The sequence below is a fragment of the Rhinatrema bivittatum genome, chromosome 11, assembly GCF_901001135.1.
Source record: "Rhinatrema bivittatum chromosome 11, aRhiBiv1.1, whole genome shotgun sequence".
Taxonomy (NCBI): domain Eukaryota; kingdom Metazoa; phylum Chordata; class Amphibia; order Gymnophiona; family Rhinatrematidae; genus Rhinatrema; species Rhinatrema bivittatum.
Window position 1 is genome coordinate 73667577 of NC_042625.1, and position 26242 is coordinate 73693818.

The 26242-nt window shown below is 43.0% G+C and overlaps 1 protein-coding gene across 1 annotated transcript in view; it reads left to right on the top strand.

Moving 5' to 3' along the window:
• Positions 1 to 26242, top strand: part of SIPA1L3 (signal induced proliferation associated 1 like 3) — a 215983-nt gene that overhangs the window by 183489 nt on the left and 6252 nt on the right. Inside the window, 8 exon segments of the mRNA XM_029619561.1 lie at positions 535 to 662; positions 4325 to 4443; positions 5080 to 5462; positions 6258 to 6476; positions 13708 to 13873; positions 14618 to 14813; positions 16251 to 16385; positions 17799 to 17931. Coding sequence (XP_029475421.1) covers positions 535 to 662; positions 4325 to 4443; positions 5080 to 5462; positions 6258 to 6476; positions 13708 to 13873; positions 14618 to 14813; positions 16251 to 16385; positions 17799 to 17931 — 1479 coding nt within the window.

Consider the following 26242-nt stretch of genomic DNA (forward strand, 5'->3'; position numbering starts at 1 on the left):
CATAAAACCCCACGAGGTACTCAGAATCTCGTGCGAGACACCTTGCTAACAGTGCAGCCTTGGGAGCGGCCTCCAAGTGGAGTGAGGAAATAAGGCAGGATCTGATTTGTGCTGTGCTCCAGGATTCCTGTTTGGATGCCGTCCTTGTCAAACAGGCATAGACAGCGACTGCATGGCATACTGTGACTGTCCCCTTTTGTCACCTACAAAATCCTTTTTTTTTTCTTCTTCCAGTTATGCCACGGTCTTATCTATTCCTTTCAGTGCTGCACATCTCCTGGCTGCCTCGTGTAGTTAAGTTTAGCACAGATTTTTTTTTCTTTTATTCCATTTATCGCTCCTTCATTCTCTTCACTTTTTTTTTTTTTTTTGCAGGTTCCTCCCTTCCACCCCAAGTGTAAAGTTCTGTAGGTTGAACCTGTTAATGAGAGCATAGAGAGTGTGGGTTTTTCTTCCTCTTTCAGAGCTGCTGCTCTTCACCAGCATGCCTTATAATCTCCTAAACCTTGGCTCTGTCTTTCCTTCCCTCTGCAGATATGGCTCCCCTGCACGTCCTCTGCTGCCATTTGAACAGCAGTACAGCCATGAAGTGATGTCCAGTGGGGATTCCTCCGGAGGAGGACTCGCCAGCCAGGAGAGCACCATGGAGCGACACAAGTCTGGTAAGGCGCTGGCTTTTTGTGCTCCTGTGCTGCAGACCTGTCTGTCCCTACTTTGACTGTGAGGTCAGGTCTTGCCTACCTTTATTGGTTCAAGCTGCTTTTCATGTTAGCCAGCCAAGCTGACTCTGTTGACGTTCACCTCCCTTCCTCCTGAGGGTATGCAGAAATCTGGACACCCTTTCATGGAGAATGTTTTAAAAAACACATTCCCTTCAGAGATCAATATTTTCATTAGTCGTATTGATGGGTCGTTGCAGTATGCCTGTTCCTGCTGGGTCCTAGCAAGAAGCCTGTATATCCTGTGCAGTTCTCCAGGAGGCAGTAAATCAGAGGGCATCTGGAAGTAGCTTACCCAGAAGTGTACAAGCACAGCAGATCCTGTCAGTTTAATCAGGTGGCAGTCATTAAAGCTGCTTTAGCAGCAGGCATAGTTACTGCACAGCAGAATTGGAGGCTGAAGCTCGGAATGCGTTTTCTGATCATCCACGGAGTTGTCTCATCATTCTGGGTCAGGCAGATCATTCAGCGGTTAAGCCAGAAAGGTCCTTCAGCTTTCATTTCTCGGCTTTCCTGTTGAGTGGGATAGGAGAGCATCTCGCTATGAAATGCTGAATTAGCCATTCAGTGTCCCTGATGGCTGTGAGATCCATCTGTCAGTACCACTGGGTGGTGCAAGCACCCTGGCCCTATGTGATATGGAGACGGAAGGAAAATCTGTGTTCTTTTCACATCCTTGGGTGTTTGTCTAGAAGTGGGATGCAGCAAGGAAAGAGCCTGTCATAAGGAGAATCTTCATTTTCCTTCATGTAAAAATCACTTTTCACATCCTGAAACGACAGAAAGCTCGGTGCAGATTTTCTCTCCCTGTTGCTTTTCACGTTTGTGTCTCCCAGGGCAAGTTTCAGGTGTAGGCATGCAGTGAACTGAGGGGAACTCCTCGTTGCTCCTCCCTCAGCTTCCTGTTAGCCATTCTCTGTGCCTTGGCCTGTCTCTTGTCTCTTCAGGCTTGAGGGAGAATTCTTGGGCAGTACTCAAATTTCAGGATTTACTTCTCCCTTGTCCAGCCCGCTATGCTTGTGGGGGAATGTTTGCCAACTTATTTTTAATCTTGTAATGTGCAAGAAGCGTAGATTAGTCATAACTGCACATTAATTCCAGTAACCTTACAGGATGCAGATCCTGGCACTGTGGTTTTGCACTGCAATAATGTGTGCTTTGTTTTATTGGAAGGTTTCTGCTTGGTGTTCAGTATGTCTAGAATAACTGAGGTGTGTAACACTCCTTTAGAAATGGAATGTATACGCGACACAAGATAATTGGGGGTACCTCAGTAACCCCCAAATTCTAGTTATTCCACATCAACAATGCGGGGGGTGGGGAGTTAAGCCCAAAGCAGAGTTCTCAGCTAGTGTTGTGTGCATGGCTCCAGTCTCGCGTAGAACTGTAGAAAAGTCCGTAATACTTCCCTAGGTCAGAGAGGGGGGAGGGGACGTTAAAATTAAGCTTATTTAGAAAGCTTTGATGCAAGATATCCTGGAAGGACTTGGGTTTGATTCCTGGCCCGTGTCTTCCTCTCCCCAGCCGGGCCTGCTGTGAAGGCAGTGATTGGTTCCCAGAGGCGTGAAGGGAGCAGGAGAGAGAAGGGAATTGGTCATTGCAGGGCCCCTAATGGTCTGATTCAGGGCCCGTGGTTTGCGGGATTCCAGAAGGAGCCTTGGTGTATGGCCCCTTACTGTCGCTGCAGTGATTGGACTATAGTGTAAATTGGGAGAGGATATAAAATGAAGGAGAAATACTCCCTGGGTGTTTATGAATTGAAGGCTCATGGTGCCAGATCAAGCCCCGGTTCCGACTGAACTGGCAATACAAAAGAGCAGGAAGAAACTGCTGTCAGAAAGGAAAGTAAGCTTTGAGGCTGGCCTTTTATTTGTAGAGTATTCGGTGGCACATGCCTTACTCCCCTCCCTTTCAATTTGTGCATAATCTGGGTGAGCTTTTGAGGTCATCCTTCCTCTTTACCTGCTTTTGGGCAGTTTCTTGTCCATGGTGATCTAGCATAAGGTGAAGAACCTGTAGGATTCCAACCAGGGAGGCATTATCCGTGAGCACGAGTACCGCCATAACCGTACAGTACTGTGTGCGCTGACAAATATTGGTGATCCTCCTCTTGAGTTCACAGGGTGTTCTCAGTTTCCTTCTCTGCTCAGAAGGAACTCTTGACATTGGCCATCCCAATGATGGCTATTTGCAAACATCTTTATCTCTATTTAAATTTTGTTGTATATCTCTTAAGCCCAATGAATTATGCTAAATGGTGTATTAAACATTTCAAAAGTGTGTGGGTGTGCTGTGAAATTGGGAGACCATGATGGAGTAGCCCATCTCTGTGGTGGTTGAAGATTCAGCCAGTTACTACATTCACAGTATTTTCTATTTTGGTAAATGAACTAAAGCCACCATATTAGGAGTTAATTGCACACTTAAAATTATGTTCGTAAATGGCGGCAACAAAGTCTGTGATCGGTGTCCAGGTTTGATCCTCCTTGTGCTGTCCTGAAAGGAGGAGATTTCACATGTGAGCTAAGGAAGTTCATCCTTTCACCTATGATCAATGAGGATGATATTTTTGTCCAATAAGCTAACGTTGCCTATCCTCTTAGTGCTTTTGTATGAATAAAATAAGTGACTGAGACCATGCTGCTGTGTAAACAATATTTAACACACCTTTCTGGTCACCAGGATTGATCTAGACAGTGTACAACATATATAAAATTCTCTAAAATCGTAACTGAAACGTAAACCTGAGCCACAAATTTATAACTAATACATTAAAAAAGAGAACCCACCACCATGCATCTGTTAGTGTAACTTCACCTGTAATCCCAAGAGATTCATCTCTTTTCCTACATCAGCCAGTTTAACTTTTCCTAAAGGGAATCAGACTGACCTTCCGGAGGTCCACAGGTAACTTGTTCCACGTATAAGGAGCCACCATAGAGGAAACTCTTCCTGTACCAGGGCTGATGGATTGAATGTATAGCAGGTCTGAAACTTCTTGGGGGTGTTACCACCTTAACTCATTTTTCAAGCAAGAGGGGATCCTTGTCTCACAGCACACACAAGGCAAGTGCCAGTATCTTAAACTTACTCCGCACTGAGATGGGCAGCCAGTGTAGTTCATGCAACAATGGCATCACCGAAGTGAATATTGCTTTGCTACAGTATACTTTATAAGATGTAGTTTACAAATGGGATTAAATGGTAAACCCATAAGCAGCCTAGTACAGTACCATGAATAGATTTTAATGCTCCCTGATGAATAAATGTCTGTAGCTGCTTCACTAACCTCGGTTTAAAGTAAGCCACTTGATGATCATTTAGACTTGGAATTGTAATGTTTTCACTTCAGGTGTGGATGTAATAGCCCATCGACAGTTGGCAGTTGGCACAACTTGCCAACTGCCAAATTCTAAGGCTCCGATTATGCAGAATTTTGGTCATAACTAGAATTTAGCACTGACCCAGTGCCCCCTTCACATGAGCTGTTTTATTAGGTCTACAAAGTCTTGAATGCAAGAGGCAGTAGTTCTTGTTAGTATTTTGTACACAACTGGTGACCGGACTGGAAAGTAATACTAAGACGACTTTGTGAATTCCCGCAGAGCCTCTGTGGCATGTGCCACCACAGTCTCGACTCTCCTCCATGACTGGCAATGGGGTGAGCAAGCGTCCGGGGAGGCAGGACCTGGCAGGCAAGGATTCTCCCAACAGGCACTCCAGAGTGAGTCCAAAGCACGGTTTTATTACTTTCTAGCTATTCGGTGTGAGTGTGTTAACCTTTTAGAAGGGCAGCTGCTTCTCTTTTACACCCTCGTCCTGTGTGCTGTATTATCGTTGGATTGGCTTGCTGCTCTGCTTGTAATTCTGTGCCTCTGATTAAATGTTCCTTCATGTGATGAGTACTAATCTCAAGCAATCTGAAGAGTGAGAAAATATAGGTAACTTCTTCCAGTGTTACTGGTTCACTGGCTGTCAATATTTGTACTTTTTTTTTTTGTCTCTTCTTGAAATAGATTATGTAAAGTCCCCAGGTAACTTTAATCTTAAAATAAGTAATCTGCTCTGGACGGGCCATGTACCCTCAATTAATGCCCTTATTGAGTTAAGCAGCTCCTCCAGATGGGGCGTTGACTGGCAGTAATTTACCCTATCCCGAGAGCAGGTGTTATGTAGACTCCTTCATGTGTTAATTGTACATGGAGATATTCTTAATGGTAAAGCAGGAAGCTACCTCTGCTTGTACGTGTGCAGTATCCCTAGCCATGAAAAGGGGGGGGGGGGGGGAATTGATGCTTTATCTTAAGGGCCATCCTGTGTCCTGAATGTTCCTACGTGAAGCTGCACTTGTGTGTTTCAGGGTGAAACCCAGTACTCGAGCCATTCCAGCAGCAATACGCTTTCGAGCAATGCTTCCAGCAATCACAGTGACGAGCGGTGGTTTGACACGCCGGAGCTCACAGAGTCTGAGCAGGGTCCCGCTTCCAAGGGAGGCTCCAGCGACAGCGGCATCGACAGCACCCTCTACACCTCCAGCCCCAACTGCATGGCTAGCAAAGCCAGCTGGCCCAGAGAGAGAGCTGCCTACCCAGGCACACATGACAGCAGCGGAAGGCCAGCAGAGAAGATGCTGTACCAGCCCGACAAGCGAAGGGACGCTGCCTCCGTCATTAACAAAGTGTACAGGCCCAAAACGTATACCCCACCTGGCAGCAGTGGAGGTGACGTATACAAGCAAGCAAGGTAAAGAATTGAGGGCCAAGATGAGATCGTGTTTTTATAGGATTAGGCTTTAATTTTGACGTAAACTGCTTTGATCAGAGATTGTTTTTTTTATAAAAGCAGCCAATAAATAGAAATAAAAATGAAATCGCACGGTGGCAGTGTTGGGTAACTGCCGACTGCACAGATAATGAAAAGCAGCAGCTACTAATTGTAAACTTGTTCTGCTGGAGTCTTTCTGATCAGCTTTCGTGCATACTCTAGTAGTTGATGTACCATTTGCTTTCATAAAGATTTTTAGGTAATTGAATTAGACACAATGAGGAAGAGAAGAGATCATTTCTTAAAGGATTGTAAGATGTAAATCATGACCCTGTTGATTGAAGTTTTGCCGTGTCATGAACCTTAAAGATAAAAAGTTCCAATCATACTGAGACATTTGACTGTCAAATCTGAATACTAAATTGTTTGTCATGCTTCTGGACCCCACTCTCTCACCACACACTCACATATACAAAGAGCAAGGAATGGATCCACTTGCACAGGATTACAGGTGGCTTGTTCCCCTGATTATTTTGTAAATGTAAAAAAAAAATAGAATACCTAATGCTTTGAATGTCTTACAGTATAAGAATAATCCACTTGCACTCATTGGGTAAGCAGTCCTCATGCCCAACTAAGAAAAGGTAACACCTCTGATGCCTTAAGAGGCATTCGGGAAAATATAGTTAGAGCAGCGTAAGCAAATGTTTAAAAAAAAAAAAAAAAATGTTGACTCTGCATTTGGTCGTGACTGTCTTTATTTCTCTGTTTTAGTAATCTTGGTTTGAGACCACTCTACCTGCCTCAAGCATACAAAACTCCAGTATCTGACAGTTCCAGGTCCACTCACATGTCCCAGTCCAGCTCTTTCCAGCTCTCTTCCTCCGTCCCCAAATCCTTCTACTCCAAACATGTGAAAAACAAGCACCCAACAGGATGGAAGAAGCCAGATGACACCCCTGTCAGACCTGTGCCCTTTACAGACCCCAAAAAGTAAGACTCCGTTTGCCAGCATGCGGTAGAACCTTTTAATTATTTTAAGGTTTCTCTGTCGCCTCTGCCTTGCTAACCGACCAACTGCAGCAGAGCTTTCTAGGTGGAAGATCCTCAAATCTGAATCTCCATCTACAAATTAGCAGAATTAGGAAAGGTGCAGAGAAGGCTGACCAAAATTACAACGGGGATGGAACGAGTCCCCTGTGAGGAAAGGCTAAAGAGGTTAGGACTCAGCTTGGAGAAAAGAGATGGCTGAGGAGAGATATGATAGAGGTCTATAAAATGTGTAGAGTGGAACAAGTAAACAGTTAATTACTCTTTGGAAAAAGTACAAAAACTAGGGAACACACAAGTTACTAGGTGATACATTTAAAACTAATAAGAGACATTTTTTACTAAATGCATAGTTAAGCTCTGAAAATTGCCAGACGGTTTAGAGAAAGCAGTTAGTGTAGCTGCGTTTAAAAAAAAAAAAAAAAGGTTTAGACAAGTTTCTGGAGGAAAGGTCCAGGTGGAGTTGCACAAATGCACTGCTTATCCATCTGACCTCTGGGATCCTACCAGGTACTTGTGACTTGGATTGGCCGCAGTTGGAATCAGGGTGCTGGGCTTGGTAGACCTTTGTTCTGACCCAGTTTGGCAAATCTCAAGTTCTTAAATGTGGAGATGCTTTCAGATGCAAACATATGTTAAATGTCTTTGTCCTTGTGGACTGTGAGTTTTCTCTACATTCTCTTGGATTTTGTTCTGAAGATGTCCTCAGGTTTTTGATCCTTACCCTTTCACTACTTGTTCATACATTTTAATGACCACCCTCTCATTATGGAATTGTGATCTAGTCCTGGTTTTCAGACTCTTGACCCAGTAGAGTCTGGATTTAAGGGATTTTACTTAATCTCTGCTTTTCCATCTACTGCCCCAGTTTGCTCAGGTCCTTTTACATGTCCCCCCAAAATCCCTTCTCCTTCCACTTCCCCTGATATCTCCTCCAGGTTTCAGAGCTTGGAAGTCTCCAGCATTCAAAGAAGCAGAATGCAGCTTTTTCCCCAGTCTCTTCTTGCTTTGTTAGGAGGGGGGCAGCAGGGAACAGGAATTTGGAGACGTGGGCGTAAGCCAGATTCTCCCAGAAATTAGTTCATTTCAACCACCTGTTGCCGTAAGCTTAAAAACTAGTAATTTGCGGCTGGTTTCCCTCTTCAGAACTAAAAACCGATTCTGGAAGAGATGCATGGAGGGAATAAAGATTAAAATGGCACAGAGCCTTTCTCTTTAAAACTGAGAGCAGGCGTATTTGAAAGGCTGCTGAAAGTTTATAATACTTTTTTTTTTTTTTTTTTTTTGGCCTGGCAGTTTCATTCTGCTGTTCTGGGGCTTCCATCTCAATTGGAGCGGACTCCTGTTGGGTTATGGTACAATAAGCCCTACTATGTTGGTGTCAGAATTGGGCACCTCTTCAGTGGTGCATTCTCCACTGCCACCACCTGAATGCCATCACTTCATGCAGAAGCTTTGGTTGGTTTTCCATCCACTCTTCCACCTCATTCACTGATAGAACCCATTTTGGAGACTCTTTGCCAAGGTAGACTCCCTGATTACTATTCCTCTTTTCTAGAAGGTCAAACACCACCACCATGAGAAATGTTTCAGCTCGGTCTCCTTTAAGAGATGAGGAATCTCCCATTCTGTTTTCTGACTTTGAAGAAAAAATTCTCTTTTGACTTATGACTCGACTCTGTGCCATGGAGTAATCAGTAGCTGGCTAGAAGTATTATGCCACCAGAAGACTTGGCATACCCGTCCTTCTGCTTAAAAAACAAAAAATTTGGCAATTATAGTCCCCTTTAAATTGGATAAGGAAGATCTACCTGAGATTCTAAACTACGCTAAAGCACCTATTCCAATTCACAGAATCCTTCCTGAACTTCAGAGTGGAGGAGTAGCCTAGTGATGAGAGAAGAGGCTATGAAACAGGGAAGCCAGGATTCAAATCCTGCTGCTGCTCCTTGTGACTTTGGGCAAGTCACTTAAATCCTAAGCCCTCTGGGACAGGAAAATACCTACTTTACCTAACTGTAATCGGCTTTGAAGTGACTGAAAGGTGGAATATAAATACATAAAAACTAAACTAAATCTAAATAAGACCCCCCTGACCATAGACCCGAAGCATAAAGTTTAACGTTGCCTAGGCCATACCAATGTACAGCTACTTCATAATCGGTTGTAGTAGAATCTGCCTTTTAATTAAAAAAAACAAACAAACATATTTCATTATTCCTCTGGACAAAGATGCCAAATTACTTGACAGTCCAGGGAAGAAAGTATTCCAGTCAGCTATGTTGCAGTAAGAAAGCAGGGTCCATAAGCATGTCGAACAGTTTAGTGATCAGATTTGACAGTCTGTCTTTCAGTATGTTTGGAAATTTAACTTGAGGGTTCACAACATGGCAAAACTTCAATAGACAGGGTCATGATTTTAGCCCATCACTCTCAAATAATTCAGTATCTCTATATTAAACTACAAAAAAAAATAAGAAATTACGTCACACTTTCTTCTTCAAACATGCAAGATCTTTTCGCACCTCATTTGCATGAAACAGAAGAATGCAAAAAACACCTCATAAGATCATACATTTTTTACTCTACTTCAAGCACTTAGGAGCCAGAAGATTGGCCCACTGAAAATCTCAGGTCTAAGAGAAAGACATACATGACAGATTTGCGAATGCTCTATGTATAGGAGATTATTTTTGGGGGGCAAGTTTAAGGAGACTATTGACCTTGTAAAAAGATCATTGCTCAACCCTCCAAACATCTGTAGCCACTTCTGAACAGCAGCATGCTCCCATTGCAAACGTACAGAAGACAGTTCTGTTATCTGTGAGGAAGGTATCAACTGTATCCTTTCCAAAGGCAACACTCAGAGCAGCAACAACCTTACCAAAGCAGAGGGCCCAAGCAACGTTTACTCATCCAGCCACTCAAGTCAGGGCCCAGTTTTTGACTACAATATAAATTATCCTTTTTTCCCCCTCAAAGCCCTTCCATTTGGGGAAAGGCTTCAAAGTTTTCACCCCCTTATCACCTATCAATGGGTGCTCAAGAAGGCTATTGCCTAATCTTTCAAACTTTTACCTCCTTTCTCTCCGCTGGCCCCTTAATTCAGTTTCCCCAGAGCAACTTCAGGTCCTGCAACAGGAACTAGCCTCATGGCAGCTGATTTTTTTTTATTTAGTATTTTTTTTCTAATTTGATTTCTATTCTGCTTTTCAGACATTTCAAAGTAGATTACGTTCAGGTAGTTTAATTGCCTTGCACTCCAAGTTTGTACCTGAGGCAATGGAAGGCGAAGAGACTTGCCCATGGTCATAGGAAATATCTTCTTTTCATAGAGGCCCAGAACATTATCCGACCCATACCTAGTAGTGGTGGCAGACCATATTAGGACAAATGATGCTCTGAGATTTCCGTACTTAGACATCTGGCTAATATCAAACACATCCTGTCAGGAAGCCAATCAAACAACTTCTTACACTTTTCACGCTCCTATCTTTGGAGTTCATTGTCAATTTGCAGAAGTCCAATTGTGCGCCAATGCAACAATGGGAATGCATAGGAGCATGTTTAGACACCTTGAAAGGAAAGGCTTTTCTTCCATTTCAGAGTGTGCACACTAGCTTGCATAGTTCACTACCCAATTCAGCCAACTTCAATTTCATCCAGATCCTTCATGAAACTGTTAGGTCACGTTGGCATATAAGATTAGCCTAATGGCATTTAAAACATTGATGGAACCAGTGTGTCTCAAAATCCTTCTATCCAAAATCCTTACTAATTAGTTGAACTGGTAGACCCACCCTACCAATCTGCTTCATGGTCAAATCTTTCATTCTCTGCAAACTCAACTGCTGCTGACTAGAGATGCCGCCAATCAAGGTTGGGAGTGCATTTCAACATAATTTGCTCTCAAAGAATTAGGAGCGTGCACAAACAAAGATTGAACATTAAAAACTGTCGGGAACTAAGAGCTATTTTTAAAGCTCCATTAGCATTTAAACAATGGCTGAAGGGAACAGTAGTTCACATTCAAATGGACAATCCATTAGCAATGTATTACATAAATAGGAAGGGGCCATGATCTTCAAACCTTTGCAAAGAAGCATACAAGATATGGAATTGGGGAATTCCAAGAAATAGATTCCTCAATGTTCCCGTCCCAGGCAAAGACAATATCTTGATGGATTCATTGTTATCTATAACCCCACAAATTAACCCTTTGCTCAAGCACCATACAGTATCTCTCTTTTTTTTTTGTCATTAAAGGTTTTTATTGAAACAACAACAAAAGGAAACCTACAGACCAGACCATACAATCAGTAGATGAAGTACACATAATAAACTTCATAGATATGCAAACAAAACCGGTAACAGCTGTAGGTTAAACATCATATAATTGCAACACCAGGTTGTTTTCGTTTAATGTATGCAGTATCTCTCTTGACTGTGCAGGAACTCTGCAAGTGGACCTCTTTGCAGCTTCGTTCAACTACAAACTTCCTCTCTATTGTTTAAAAATGCCAGCACCCAACTCCTCATCAGGTAACATTTTTATATTCCATGGGATTGAGGACTGCATTTCCACCAATGCCACGCATATCCAAGACTATCTTCAAATTAAGGAGAGACATGGAGACCATGTTTCTAATAGCCCCCTTCTGACTGTGGCTTCAGTGCCTAGCTGTTACTCAATCAGAACATCTGAAGGTATCCCTTAATCTCTTAACTCAACTTAACAGAATATTTATTCATCCCCGCCTTCCATTCCTGGCACTCACAGTTTAGATGGTGAAAGTAGGCTAGGTCAGATTATACACCTACCTTTAGAAGTTGAGTAGTTCTTGCACCAGGAATACCTTCCACCAGATGTTCCTACAATTTTAAATGGCAAATATTTTCCATATGGTGCATGTCACGGAAGGATATATTCACGTGCTCACTTTCTACCCTTTTATGCTATGTCTGTCAATCAGGCTTGAAGACTAATCCCAAGAGTACACACGAGTGCTATTGCAGTGTATCATCATTTTAACAGGTCTTCAAGTTTCATATCATCTGATGCTAGCAAGATTCATTTAAAGGTCTTTACTATCTTCATCTGCTCATAAGAGAACCACTTACTTGATGGGATCTAAATATAGTACGTTCCCAGTGCTATCTTTTTTGGGGGGGGAGATGCTGCTACTCACATGCAGGTTGCATGCATTTTTTATTTATTTTTTGGGACCACAGGGAAAATAAAGTAGGTGGAAGAAAAGGTGCTGGTACTCAGTATCGGCATGTGGCCCCTGAGAAAAAGCCCCGGTACTTTCTCAACTAATGGAACCTCCGTTTGAACCCTTAGCATCCATTGATCTCAAGTTTTTCTTGGAATGTAGTATTTTTAATAGCAGTTACCTTTGCACATAGTTTTGTTTTTTATTTTAATTTAAAACATTTTTTTATATACCATCTTCTAGTCCAAAAGCCAATCAAAGCAGTGTGTGATCAGATTTAAAAATTGCAGAATATAAAAACTGCATTAAAACTCTTCACATGCTCCTACACTTGAGATTTGTTGTCAATCTCCAGAAGTCCAGTCTCGTTCAGATGGGACAAGTGGAATTCACACCCTGAAGGGAAAGCGTGCACACTAACTTGCATAGTTCGCGCCCCATTCCCTTCACAGAAACGTCAGGCCACGTGGCAGCTATAGTTTACATGACCTGGCGTTAGCGAACTCCAGGCATGCAGGTTTTCAAAAACATGGTACTTCTAAAAGATTTTACCATCCTATGTTTTTACCTAAGGTCATTTCTCTGTTTCATTTGAACCAATCTACAGCTTTGCCTGTCTTTCTCTGAAACCTCAATCTAAGGTGAGCAAGTCCTTCATGCCTGGAACTGCAGAAGAGCTTTGCTGTTCTGTTTGGAAAGATGTAAACTTTATGGAATAACTTATCTGTTTGTCATGCAATCCAAATAAGTTATGAAGCACTGCATTTCCCTTTTCTATACTAAATCTGGTTATCAGCTTTATGGAAAAGTAAAGGTGCACAAAGTCCAAGCAACTTCGACTGCCCTAGCAAATCTTCATTCAACTTCCATTCAAGATATCTGCAAGGCAGTTTGAGTGGTCTATATGTGTAGTTCACCTGTTTTTAACAACTGTTTATGTAGGTAAGATTGACTCGCTGCGACATCCTAGGTGAGTTAGAAATATTTTAAAATATAGTCCTCCTATCCATAATTTTGTTTAAACATTACTGTTTTGTTTCTTGTTTTTTGTTTGTTTTTTTTTGTTTGTTTGGTTTTTTTTAGAAGACTCTAGTAACGGTAGTACCTTTGGCCAAGCTATACTCAAATAGGTTTTTTTTTAACTAGATCCCTCCAGTCTTCCTCCTTCCCCTCAACACTGGGTTGCCATGCATCAGCCACTTTAAGAAGTATAATTATACTTTGCAACCCTCAGCTCAAGAATCCAAACTTGTATGGCTGAATTAAGTCCTACTTGTTCAGGGAGAAAGCAAAGTTGTTTGTCTGTAATAGCTGTTCTCCATAGACAGCAGGAAAATTCAGCCACACAATGCCACCCTCCTCCCTGTAGAGTTGAAGCTTAGCTTGGGAATTGAGACTTGCGGAGCAGCAGCATGGGAAACCCCCATGCATGCTCGGACTTCTAGGACTTTCTGAGCTCAGAAAGCATGTCTGCATCATCGGATGACCCTAACCCATCTATGTGGCTAACGTTTATCTTGCTGTCTATGGCGAGCACCTGCCATAGATAAGCAACTTTGCTATATCCTGATTAAAGGAAAGATGAAATGTAGACCTTTGTTATAATTATTTTATGGATTGAAGACTTAATTTCTGGTCTAAAATTTGAAGAGGTTAATCTTGTACCAGAGCCTTGCATACAAACTAGATCCCAAATAGCTTTACAGCCATAAAGTTAGCAGTAAACTGAGTGCAAAAGAGCTGCTATTGCGTACTCCAGCACCCAGTATCAAGTCTTGGGAGCAGCTGTGATTCACACACTTATTTCCCTCCTGTCTGATCAAATACATATTCTGCATCATCCATTACATTTCTATCCGAGTAACATTGCAGGTCCTGGTCCAGCATTTATTTAGGGTGGACGAGAGGGAGTCTTTTCCAAGCTTCCCTTGTGTCTAATGTTCTCTTAACTTTTCTAGGCAAGTTGATATGACTACAAAGAACGTGTTTGGGCAGCCCAGGCTGCGAGCTTCTCTTCGGGATCTGCGATCTCCCCGCAAGAACTACAAGTCAACCATTGAGGATGATCTGAAGAAACTGATCATCATGGATAATTCAACTCCAGAGCATGGAGGAGAGTCCAAGGTAAACTCCAACAGCGACACATGACTTGAGGGGGGGGGGGGAGGTTTCCTTCCTCATAGTATTTCATTTTTTTCTTCCACATATTTCAAAACCATTTCTAAGCAGATTACAATGACCTAACAGATAACAAAATGGAGAAAGTTGCGTTTCACTCAATGCACAATTAAGCTATGAAATTTGTTGCTGGAGAATGGGGTCAGACATCTGGCATAGCTAAGTTTAAAACGTTCCTGGAAGAAAAGGTTATAAAAAAAAAAAATTAGCTAGGCAAACTTGGGGAAAGCCACTGCTTATCCCTGGGTGTGGACAACAAGAAGTGGATCTACTTTGAGATCTGCTGAATACTTCCTAGAGATCCATGTTGGTTACTGTCACTCAAGATGCTGGGCACGAGGGACTCTTGATCTGACCCAGCATGGCATTTCTTACATTCTTATCTGAAGATGTATGCTCTCTAACTCATGCACATTATAGAAACATAAGAGATGATGATGATGATGATCACATTCCATGTGGTCTACCAAACATCTCTTGCTGTTGACTTACTGCAGACTGTACTGTTTTACTCGTACTTCTTGTAGCTGCTTTCAAATAATCTTTGGGTTCAATTAAAGGTATCTTAGCCTGCAGAGAATGCCAGGACTAGTACAGCACCTGAAAGTCTACACTTTTAGAGTACCTTTTAAATGTATAAAAACCAATATAAAAACTGAATCAACTTTTTCTCCCCACCCCCAACATCAGTCACCACAGAAAACCTTGCAGAGGACTTTGTCGGATGAAAGCCTGTGCAGTGGCCGGAGGGACGCCAGTTTTGCCAACGAGTGCTGCTATGAGCAATCACTGTCCAATGATGTCCTCTTCTCGAGCACATATCCATCCAGTACGCTGCCGGTGCTCAGACAGCAGCAAGGGAGCGGGAGCATGCCTGAGAAAAAGTGTAAGCATACAAGTGATACAAGTGTCCTGAGAACCACCTGAGGGGGGGAGCATGACTGCATCAGCAGGAGCCCCAGTCTGCTGTGCTTTATTTCTAGCGTTAGTTTAGCAGACTGAGCGATGGGATGTTAGCCAATGTTTTGGGGGACATGAACTCTGTGTTGATGTCCTTGGATAAAATGCTAAGATGAGCCATTAGCTGATTAGTGTTTCATTCCAGAGAGTCAGATTAGGGATTTATAGGCCGATGCAATAAAGTGCCCATAAACGTACGTCCAAACTGGGCACCCATTTTTTTTTTTTACTACGTGCACATTCACCTCTCTTGGGTGCTCGATGCAATAGGAAGAAAACAAGCCACCTTGCTAAAAAGGGAAGCACAAGGGATAAGTTGTACATCCATGGCATTGTGCACCCAGAAGACATGGCTGTGTGCAGGTAAGGAAGACGGACGCTCAATTTTACGAGCATCCATTTTCCTAACCCATGCACAGCCACACAAAAGCAATAATAAACGTAGGAAAAAGTTTAATGTATATTAAACCAAAACACATGTTTTAGAACCTTTTTTAAGAGAAGGCATCAAACATAGACCCTCACTAAAAGCTTTTGAAAGTGGACTCCACCCTTTGTCCTTTACCCGAGTGTCTTTTTTTCAAAAAATGTCCAAAAAAAAACCCCAACCCAGTGTCTGATATAGTGCAATACTCTGTGGGGTTAGTTTCTCACCATTTCATCAGAGAAGCTAAGTATTCTCTTGACTGGCATTTCAGGCATCATCGTTTTGTGTGTGTGAAAATTATGAAGTGTATTTACTGCCTTTGAAAGGTTTGCACTACATCAGACATGGGATTTGTTTTGGACATTTTTTTAAAAAAAGAGAAAGACGCTCGGGCAAATGACATGGGGTGGAGTCTTCACTTTCAAAAACTTTTAGTGAAGTTCTAAGTTTGATGCCTTCTCTTTAAAAAAAAAAAAAAAAAAAAAAAAAAAAAAGTTTTGGTTTAATATAGAAAACCTTTTACTATGTTTGTTACTTTTGTCCATTAACTGTAGACATCGGGGGGGGGGGGGGGGGTTTGCTTTTCATCTTCCTATATCTGCTGTTTATGGTTTCCGTTCCCAGAGAGAACGCTTCTATGGCTTGGCCTGTAGCAGGCAATGCTTAGAGCTGTTGCCTCTAGCCCAGAAAGCTGTTAATTATAATCCAGCTGGGCTACATTTCCTCACACTTTTGACGTCTGGAAAACTGTAGATCACAAGGCAGCACTGTAGGTGTTATGAGAGGCCAAACTGATTTGGTGGTTGGTGCAGAGCATGCAATGCTCACAGCAGAGTGACATGCTTCACATACAATAAATTGCAATCTCTTCCTGTGATAGTAAAGATTGCTGATTTATCGTTGTGTAACGTTTCTATGTTTGCCTTTTGTCTTAAGCCAACATCTCTGCTTCGGAGCTCTCGCTGACAGAAATTCGTGACAAGTCAACACGCCGCATAGACCCCGGGATGATGCCACTCCCGGACACTGTGGAGTGGTCCAGCCTAGTCAGTGCCGCCAAAGCTTATGAAGGTACCTGGCATTAGATCTACCCAATGGCAATATCTACTGAGCTGGCTCAAGAATGGCCATGTGCTGAGATCCAGAGGGACCTGCAGCCTGTGTGTCTTAGCCTCATGCTTGTCTGTACGATGGGAGAAATGAGGCAAGAATATGCATAGCTGTGAATGAAGGCTCATGATGCCATAGCCCAGGACAGGCCATTTCCCACTGAACTGGAAGCCCAAAAGGGCAGGAGAACACTGCCAGGCCCCTGTCCCTATAAAAAATAAATAAATAAATACACGGAGCACATCTTAAATCTCAAGAACCCTTCATAATTAGATTCTCAGAGTAACATGTGACTTACTGTGTTACCAAGTGAGTTCTTGTAGTGTGCAGCTGTCAAGCACCAGCCTGTAAAGCCTCGGAATTGTGCCAAGCACTTCCTGGTTTAGTGTGCAGTCCCCTTCATGTTGCTCATCATGACATTGAATTGTGAGCTCAGCGGCCCCCACCGTAATGGCATGTATAAAATTACACACGCACTTGAAATGAGAGGCCTTCGCTGCCGTTCTCTAGCTTTTAAATTGGGTCTGTGTTTGGACTCGGTGTTGCCTTCTTAATGCTGTTATTGTTGGGTTTTCTAACACCTGCCTCATTTGTGTACCGTAACTTATGTTGCACCGCCCAAGATGAATCACAAAATCTCGCCTCTTGCATTAGCGGACGGGGAAGGTAAATTGCTGAAGGGGTGTGGGAAGAAGAGACAGTGGAAGTAGGGTTTGGAGCTGGATATCTCCAGGCTTTTCAGCTGTGCGCTCGGAGCGGTTAGCTGTGTTATCAGCTGAATGCATTCTGCCTCAGACACACCAAAACTCCCCCTTCCAGTATTCAGTCCTCCTAACAACGGCATTGTAACTGTATGTGCATGGAGAAGATGTGGGACTGCTGGAAACACAGGAAGCATTCTTTGACGCAAAACTTGTACCCGTCTGAGACGGTCGCCTGAAACTTGCAGTCACTGCTCTGCTGAGAGAGGGTCTAGGTGGTGAAACAGGGAACCCAACGAGATCTAATCAATTTTAAAATCCTTTTAAATTATTTCCCTGTGAATCCCTGACATCCGTGGAAGAGGCAATAAGAATCTCTCAGCTTATATTATACAATGTGGCCATAGTAACCATTTCAGGACGCATGGCACTGCATGAACCAGCCAGATACCAGTGTATGTGTGATGTAATTTATATTACTATTATAAATGTAGTAGCTTCCAGAGTAAACAGTTTCAAAATTAGCAAATTAACAGTAATGTGTGCAGGGCAAGGGTTAATGCTTATGCCTTTTCAACATCTCATTAACTTTTCTTTTTCAGATTGATAGGTAAAAGTCATCAAAGCAGTGTACACAGCTGTAATTTTGCTTTTTCTTTCTAATTCCCTCTAGTCCAGCGAGCTGTTTCTCTCTTCTCACTGAATGATCCAGTTCTCAGCCCAGATGGGCGCCCAGCACAGAGCCCTGTGCATTCTCACCTGAGCCTTGAGAGGCAGCCTACGCCACGCACTACCCCCACAATAAGGTAAGGGCATGGTTTGCATGCAAACGTCCTAGGTCGGGGAGTGACTGAAACGTTTGGATCCCTCTCCCACTCGCTGCTGCTGCTTTCCTGGAGATCAGGCTACGTAAAGAATGCCCACATCATGCTATTATGTCACGTGTCCGCATGGGGACTCTTTTTAGTCTTTTTTTTTTTTTTTTTTTCCCCTGCGGAGCTCCAAAGATTGCGGTTTCTGCTTCTATCATCCGATTTTGGTGCAGTTTTTTCATGCTTCGGGTTTGTGCTGTTCATCATAAAGTCCCACGGTCTCTTGTACTCCCCTAGATAAGGTTTTTTTAGCATTTTTCTAAGGTTCCATTCACTGCCGTTTCCCTGGGATGGTGGGGCCATCAGAGCCCTTTACCGTTTACCCTCTACCGCAGTTAAGTTCAATTTTGCATCCTTTTTGTTTCACTCTGACAATTAGTGGGTTCTAACGGTATCCTCGATGCGACAAGACCATGCCTATCATGGACTCCCATGATGGATGTGTCTTGAGCTTTGGGACATCACATAATGGGGGTGCGGCAATAGTGGAGAAATGACCCCAAAAGGATGGCTGTCCTGGTGGGATCTTATGGAACATCTGAAAGGGTACCAGAAGACGCATGTATCGGCATCAGAGGCATCAACATTGAACCCCAAAACTGCACTGATAGTAAGAGGGCCAATGACATCAGGGGAGCCATCTGTTCCATCAACATTGGTGACCAGTAGAGAAGCTGAAGATTCCTCTTGTTTGAAGAAGGCATCGGGTTCCGCCTCTTCAACCTTGTTATTAAGGAGGACCAATGCCGAGCATAAATGTTTTTCTGTAATCCACCCCAAACGTTTTTTGAGGAGGAGGAATATAAAACTAAAGCATCAATCTGTCTACACTGAGCTGGGAGCATAGGACGATCCAGCACCTGCCAACCCCCCCCAGCAGTCTCACAGCGACAAGAATGCATCTTCTACACATGTTGTGGACCTGCAGCAGTCTCCACTAGCCATGGTGCCTGCCACGGATTCTTCTCTCTTTTGAAGAGGGTATAGTCACATTTCCTGACTCCCAAATGTGTTAGTCAGCAGTTTAAGGAAGAACTGGAGAAACAGATCCAGCAAGCTGTGGAAAAGTCCTTGCAAGGTCTCAACATTGAGGGCATCGAGACAGGTACTGCTGTTCCTCAAGCTGTTGCTAGATTCCCTTTAAGTTCTCACTAGTACCTTATTAACAGGCCGGCATCAATGCCTGTCCCATTGTCAATGCTCAGAGGGGCATTATGGTCAGCAAATTCCAGCTTGTTGCTAATCTCTGGAAGCTTCCCCGAAGCGTCAAGGTTCCTTGGGGTTCAGGCCCCAGCAGTCAGTTGCACTGGTCCATGACCCATTGGCTGAGGACAGAGCCCTCCCCTTCTGAATGCAGTGAGCCAGGTTCTCAGTATTCTGGGGTGGTACTGTTATAACTGCAGATGTCGCTGAAGAGACATGCACAAGTCTTCCTTCTGATGCCTCTCTTCCATCAGACAGAAGAAAGTTCCCTTCTGAGGACCACCTCTTCACAGGCTTCATAAGGGAAATGACAAAGACCATTCTATTTATGTTGCAGACAGAGGATGATTCCAAGACGAGATGCTGGACATCCTCCAGTAGGTGGAGCCCTCTAAGAAAATCATGGCAGTCCCAATACATGAGATCCTTCAGGAGGTATTGATGAGGATGTGGAAAAACCCTCTGTGGTTCTTGGCAAAAAGAAGGCAGATGCAGTTTATCTTGCCCAAAAGGCTCCCAGATTCAACAAGTGTCAACTGCCACAGCAAACTGTGATCATCAAATCTGCTCTCAAAAAGGCTAAGAGGTCTAGAACCCACTTCTTAGTGCTCCCAGGGAGGGATTCTAGAGTTGTGGATTCTGTTGGTTGAGAGATTTTTCAGGGCACTATGCTAATCGCCTGAATAGCAGCCTACCAACTCTTCAAGAGCCAGTACATGTGGAACGTCCTGAAACGGGTGCAGAAGGTGGCCAAGCAGCTTTCTTAAAAGCAGCAAGATGCTCTCCAGTCACTGCTGGACAAAGGATTGGAGCACAGAAAACACTGGGTCCATTTGACCTATGATGTGTTTGAAGTGGCATCAAAAGTCTGTGCAATGGGGATAGGGGCATGCAGATTCAACTGGCTGTGAGCCTCTGATCTGTCTGGAAGTGCAAAAAAGACTTGCAGACATGCCATACGCTGGAGACAATCTCTTCAGAAATAGTCAAGGATGTGGTGGCACAGATCAGAAATCAATGTGCAGCACTTCAGCAGCTCTTCAAAGCTTCTCCAGATCCAGCCGCCTCTTCTTGGAAGTACCCAAGGACAGTGTAGAGGAGAACTATTCTACCTAAGAGGAAACAATCCTCTGCCCCCTCGGTCGTGATTGCAGCAGGCCATTCATGCCAGTCCAAGGCAGCAGAGAGCATCTAAGTCAGACTAAATCCCAGTTAATGCCTGGGTCAGGGTTTTGACTGGACCACAGAGAACATAGGATCCCAGTACCCATGCCAGAGGACCTTCCAGTGGAGAGCAGGCTATGGTTTTGTTTAAGCTGGTGGCTCAGTATATAACCCTAGGCATATTTGGGTTCTCAGCATTATCAAAAGAGGATACAAATTGAGTCTGTTGGCTCTCCCATCAAATCGGCCCTCATATCTGTTTTGGGGGCCAGTTGCCACATTCAAGAAGTGCTTCAAATAGAGCTCTTCTCTCTTGATGGCCAAAGTTTTCAAGCCTTTTCCACCAAAGCAAATCAGTATTTCCTGATTTGAAAGAAAACGGGGGGATTCCATCCCATCCTAGACCTAAAGGCTAGTTCAGGATTGTTTCCCTAGGCACTGTAATCTTCTTCCTTCACAAAGGGGGCTAGCTCTGCTTTCTTAATCTAAAAGATGCTTATGCTCAGATTTTTCCATGTCACAGGAAATATCTCCTATTTGTAGTAGAAAAATACTTTCTGTATCATGTTCTGCCATTTGGGCTAGTGTCTGCCCTATGTGTGTCTACAAAATGCCTAGCTGTGGCAGTGTACTTACACAAAACCAGGGGTGCACATGTTTCCTTGTCGGGATGATTAGCTGGTCAAGAGCACATCTTGGGCTGGAGCCAAGGAATCTATGCGCACCAATTGTGATAGTCTCTGGGTAGAGGCTCACCTGAGCAGTAATCATCAGTTTGTATGGTTTGATTTTTCAAATAGGATACAGTTAAAGGAAGACCAGTGTCTTGAATTTCAAAAATAAGGACTTCGTCAAAATGGGGACGTACCTGGAAGAAGAACTGTAAGACTAGGAGGAAATGGATGAGGTGGAACAGTGAGCCAAAGTAAAAGGAGCTATTGTAAAGGCAATAAATCTCCATGTGACTTGCTATAAGTGGCTGAGGACCATGAAATCAACTGCAGCATCTGTACAAAGATGTCACCAGGAGCCATCAGGCCCCACACAGGCTTCAGGGTCATCGTGCCACTCAAGAAGAAGCTCAGTTCCACCAAAGTGGCATCAAGGCCATCTAAGCAGGACCAGCATGGAACAGCATCAGCTGCTGAAGGCAAGGAGTTGCCCAAGGATGTCTTGATTCCTTCAGTGCCAAAGCCCATTGCTCATGCTGACTAGAGGGCTAGGAATGCTGAAGCACAGAACCTGAGGAGATCCAATATTGAGGCCATCACAGGACAAGGTCTGTTGGCACAGATCGACATCAACCATACAACTCTGAGAAGAGATATACTAAAGTGCGCTATTCAACCAACCTATCCGCCTCCAAAAGCAGTCATGCTTGGTTATCTCCCACCATGAGCAGTTACTGCATCAGTGTCCACAGGTCTGGTTTCAGGCCATCATCACCCCTTGAAGAACCCCAAAAAAGATCAGTCCAACTGCTGAGTCCCATTTATTCTTTGCTTTGTCTTGAGGAGGAACAACATTTGGAAGGAGATATCTTCAAAGGATACTTGCAAAACAGGAAAGTAAGAATATGCCAATAGAGAGGCTGTGGTAACTGTTAATTCTAAACTGCTTCTATCTGCCAATTAGCAAACAGTGAATACAAATAGATAGAAATAGAAATAAAAACATTTTAAAATGTCTTTAGGTGATGTCCAGAAGTCTGAGAAAATAGATTGGAGCATTATAATGTATGGCACCTAATGAAAATACAGATATAATAGGCATCTTGGAGACCTGATGAAAAGAGGATAACCAGGTATTGGAGTACAAATTTATATCAACATGATTGGGCAGATCAAATTGTTGGAAGAGTGGTAGTAATATATTAGGAATGGCATAGATTCAGGCAAGAAGTAAATGGCACTCTGGAATCCTTATGGATAGAAATTCCTAGTGCGATAAGGAAGAATACAAGTGGGGTATGCTACCACCTGCCTATCCAGGATTAGGAAACAGACTGTAAAATGCTAACAGATTTAACAGACTAATAAAATTGGCAACCAGTAATGGGTGATTTCAATTATCCAAGTATTGATTGATTGGGTAAATGTCACTTCAAGACAGGTAAAATTCCTGGATTCCGTAAATACCTTATGCAGCGACTGGTCATGGAGCTGACAAGAAGAGGAACTACTTTAGATCGTCCTCCTCCGGAAATCAGGACATGGTGCAATGGGTAAAGGGGGGGGGAAACCTCTCGGCAGCAGTGATCATAATGCAATACAATTTGACGTAATCACTGGAGGGTAGATAAGTAAAATTATTGCAAGTAACATTTAACTTTAAAAAGGGAGACTGAATACATTTTCAAAAAATTATCAAAGGAGCAGTTGCCAAGGGTAAGTTTGCATGAGGCATGGACATTTTTTAAAAATATCTTGGAAGCCTGGATTAAATACATTAAAAAAAAAAAAAAAAAAAAAAAAAAAAAAAAATCTGCCATCATGATTTAATGTAACGTAAAAAGATGCCTAAAGGGTATCTTTTAGAAAATGGAAAGCAGACCCAAATGAGGAAAATAGGGGATTATTTTAATCATTCTGTTTATTACTTTGGCTAAACATGTAAAATTATCTTGCCAATAAAGTTAACTGGATCTGATAAACACTGGCAAGTTAGATGTAGCACAGTAATAAGGGAGGCCAAGAAAAAAAAATGTGAAAAGCTTGCCATAAAGTTAAACAGTACTAATAACACTTCCAAGTTCATTCAAAGCAAAAAAAAACCTATGAGGAAGTCAGCTGAGCTACTATATGATCAAGAGGTAGAGGGAGTGCTCATGGAGGACAAAGAAACAGCAGAAAAACTAAATTACTTTTTTGCCTCTCTTTACTGAGGAGGATGTTGGGGACATTACCCATACCAGAAACATTTTTGATCCTGAGCAACTAAAGCAAAATCACTGTGAACCTGATGTAATATATCAATTTGACAAACAAATCACCAGGACCAGATGGTTCACCACAGAGTTCTGAAAGCATAAACATGAAATTGCACACTTGATGCTAGTAATCTATAACACATCATTTAAAATGGTCATAGCACCTGAAAACTGGCTCATGTAATGCTGATTAAAAAAAAAAGACTGCAGCGGTGATGTGGGACTGCAGTCGGGCTATTTGATTGCTTCCAGCACATTTCAGGAAATATATGTAAAGAAAATATAAGCTCCAATTTTGGAAGCACTAACTTCTTACTAACATTTTTTCCTAAGTATTCCTGGCAGGAAACTAAGCAACTTACCTCCAAAAAAAAAACAAAAAACTGCAGTTCACACTGTTGCTTTTTCTCAACTGCTCTAAGCAGTATGACTCAAGCAGGTTGCTCCTGTATTAAACTCTGGAGGGTAGTGTATACATTCCTGGAATATTGTCAGGTTGGAAACTCCTGCAGTCCAAACCTCGCTGAGGAGGATGTCTCAATGCTGGTTTATTACTTGCAGTACATTGAAACTTGATCAGAGTTGCAAACAGTTTAGGCCAATTTAGACAGGAATTCCTTTCCATGGAAAGAGATTGAATGCTTGAGACAACTACTTGCAAAGCTAACACAGAGCTCCAGTACCTTCATATTACATTTCCTCAATATACCCAAGAAGGAGCAGCTCATGGTGATCCTGGTGGAAAACGCATCATTTGGCCTCCAAGCCTTTTAAATGCTGGGAATGCCTTCCTGGTTATCCTAACATACCTTTTGAATTCCCTGAGGCCCAATCTGAGTCCTCGGGGACAGGTCCGTAGTCTGGGCCTGGATTTTTCAGAGCCGTTCTGAGGCTCTGCACACCAGTTCAAGGCTGGCTGCAGCACTTTTTTGCCGTATGAGGTGTTCTGTTTTGGTGTTGCATAATATTCTAATCTATTACTAAGTATGATGATATTTATGCTCTGCCTGGGTATTATGTTACGGTTATGTATCATGTTGTAGGGTCCTGTACCTTGCTCCGAGTACTCTGGTAGGAGAGCAAATAATAAATAACATTTGTAATGGCAGAATAGGAGTAGCCAGTCTTATAAACAAAATTGCTGGCCATATAGATAGCCAGGGCTTAATGGGAAAGAGTGGTAGAGTAGCCTAGTGGTTAGAGCAGCTGGCTGTGAACCAGGGTTCAAATCCCACTGCCGCTGCTTGTGACAGGGCAGGTCACTTTATACCCTCTCAGTACAAACTTGAATTGTAAGCCCTCTAGGGATAGGGAAATGCCTCCAGGATTACCTGAATGTAATCCTCTCTCAAGTGCTGAAAAGCGGAATACAAATTTTAAAAAATAGTCAACATGGTTTTAGTAATGGAAAGTTTTGTCTTACAAATCGTAGATTTTTTTTTAAGATGTTTGTAAACGTGGATAAAGGTGAGCCAGTTGATATAGCACATTTGGATTTTCAGAAGGCATTTGTCCCATATGAGAGAGTCATCGGGAAATTGAAAAGTCGTGGGATCAGAGACAGTGTTGTAATTGTGCATTGGTAACTGATTAAAAGACAGGAAATGCAGAGTAGGACTGAATGGAGAGATCTTTACTGGTTTAACATATTCCTCCATGATCTATGTAAGGGAGCAACAAGTGAGGTGAGTGAAAAATTTTGTCAACTGAACATTTCAAAGTTGACAAAACCATAGGTTGTGAGAACCTACAGAAGGACATTGCAAGGCTAGGAGGCTGGGCATCTGCAGGGGCGGATTGGCCTAGTGGGGGATCGGGCATCCCCCGGTGGGCCGATCGAGCTAGTCACGTGGTCTGCCGAGCGCAGCTGTGACAGAGCCTTGTTCGGCAGACCATGTGGTATCGCCTGGGCGGCGAATCCCCAGGCCGGTCTTCATCTGGAATCCGCCGCTGGGCATCTGTGTGGCAAATGAAATTTAATGTGGACAAGTGCAAAGTGATGCGCACAGGGAAAAATCATCCCACCCACAGGAATCCCGTCCCAGGAAAAGATCCTCCGAGTCCTTCTGGACAATACATTGCAATCCTCAGCTCACTATACAGTAGCGATCAAATAAAAACCCAAAATGTTGGGAATTATTCAAAAAGGATTGAAGAACAAAGCTGAGAATATCATAATGCCTCTATTGCTTCATGGTGCGACCACACCTTGAATATTGTGTGCATTTGTTTGCCCCATCTCAAAAAATATATAGCACAACTAGAAAAGGTACAGAGAAGGGCAAACAAAATGAACTGACTCCCCTAGGATGTAAGGCTACACAGGTTAGGGTACTTCAGCTTGGAAAAGAGACAGCTGATGGGGCATGAAAGAAGTTTATAAAATCATGAGGGGTGGAATGGGCAAACAAAAGGATGGTTATTTACCCTTTTAAATACTAAAACAAGGGGTCCCTCCATCAAACCAGCAAATGTAAACAAATCATAGAAAGTGCTTTTGCACTCAACACAGTAAAACTGTAGAATCTGTTGCTAGAGGATGTGATCAAGGTGACTAGTATAACAGGGTTTAAAAGGGATTTGGTCCATAAAACAGCAGCCAGGAAGATCAGGGTCAGCCATTACTATCCTTGAGCGTGAATAACAATAAACAGATTTACTCCTTGGGATCTGCTGGCTACTTGTGACCTGGACTGGCTATTGTTGAAGACGAGATACTGAGCTTGACGGTCTGACCCAGCATGGGCATATCTTATGCTCTTATGACCTGGCACTCACCTTCCTGTAGCTGGGCAGAGACTGTGTGCCACTAGTTGTAATGCGGCACTGTCTTTGAAGTCCTACCATTAATGTCCTATCGGAGGAGCACCATCTAGTGAAAATAATAGCATTGCACTACCAAGATGCTTTTTGAAAATAGACAAATTACATTCCCTCCCAACCGTCCTC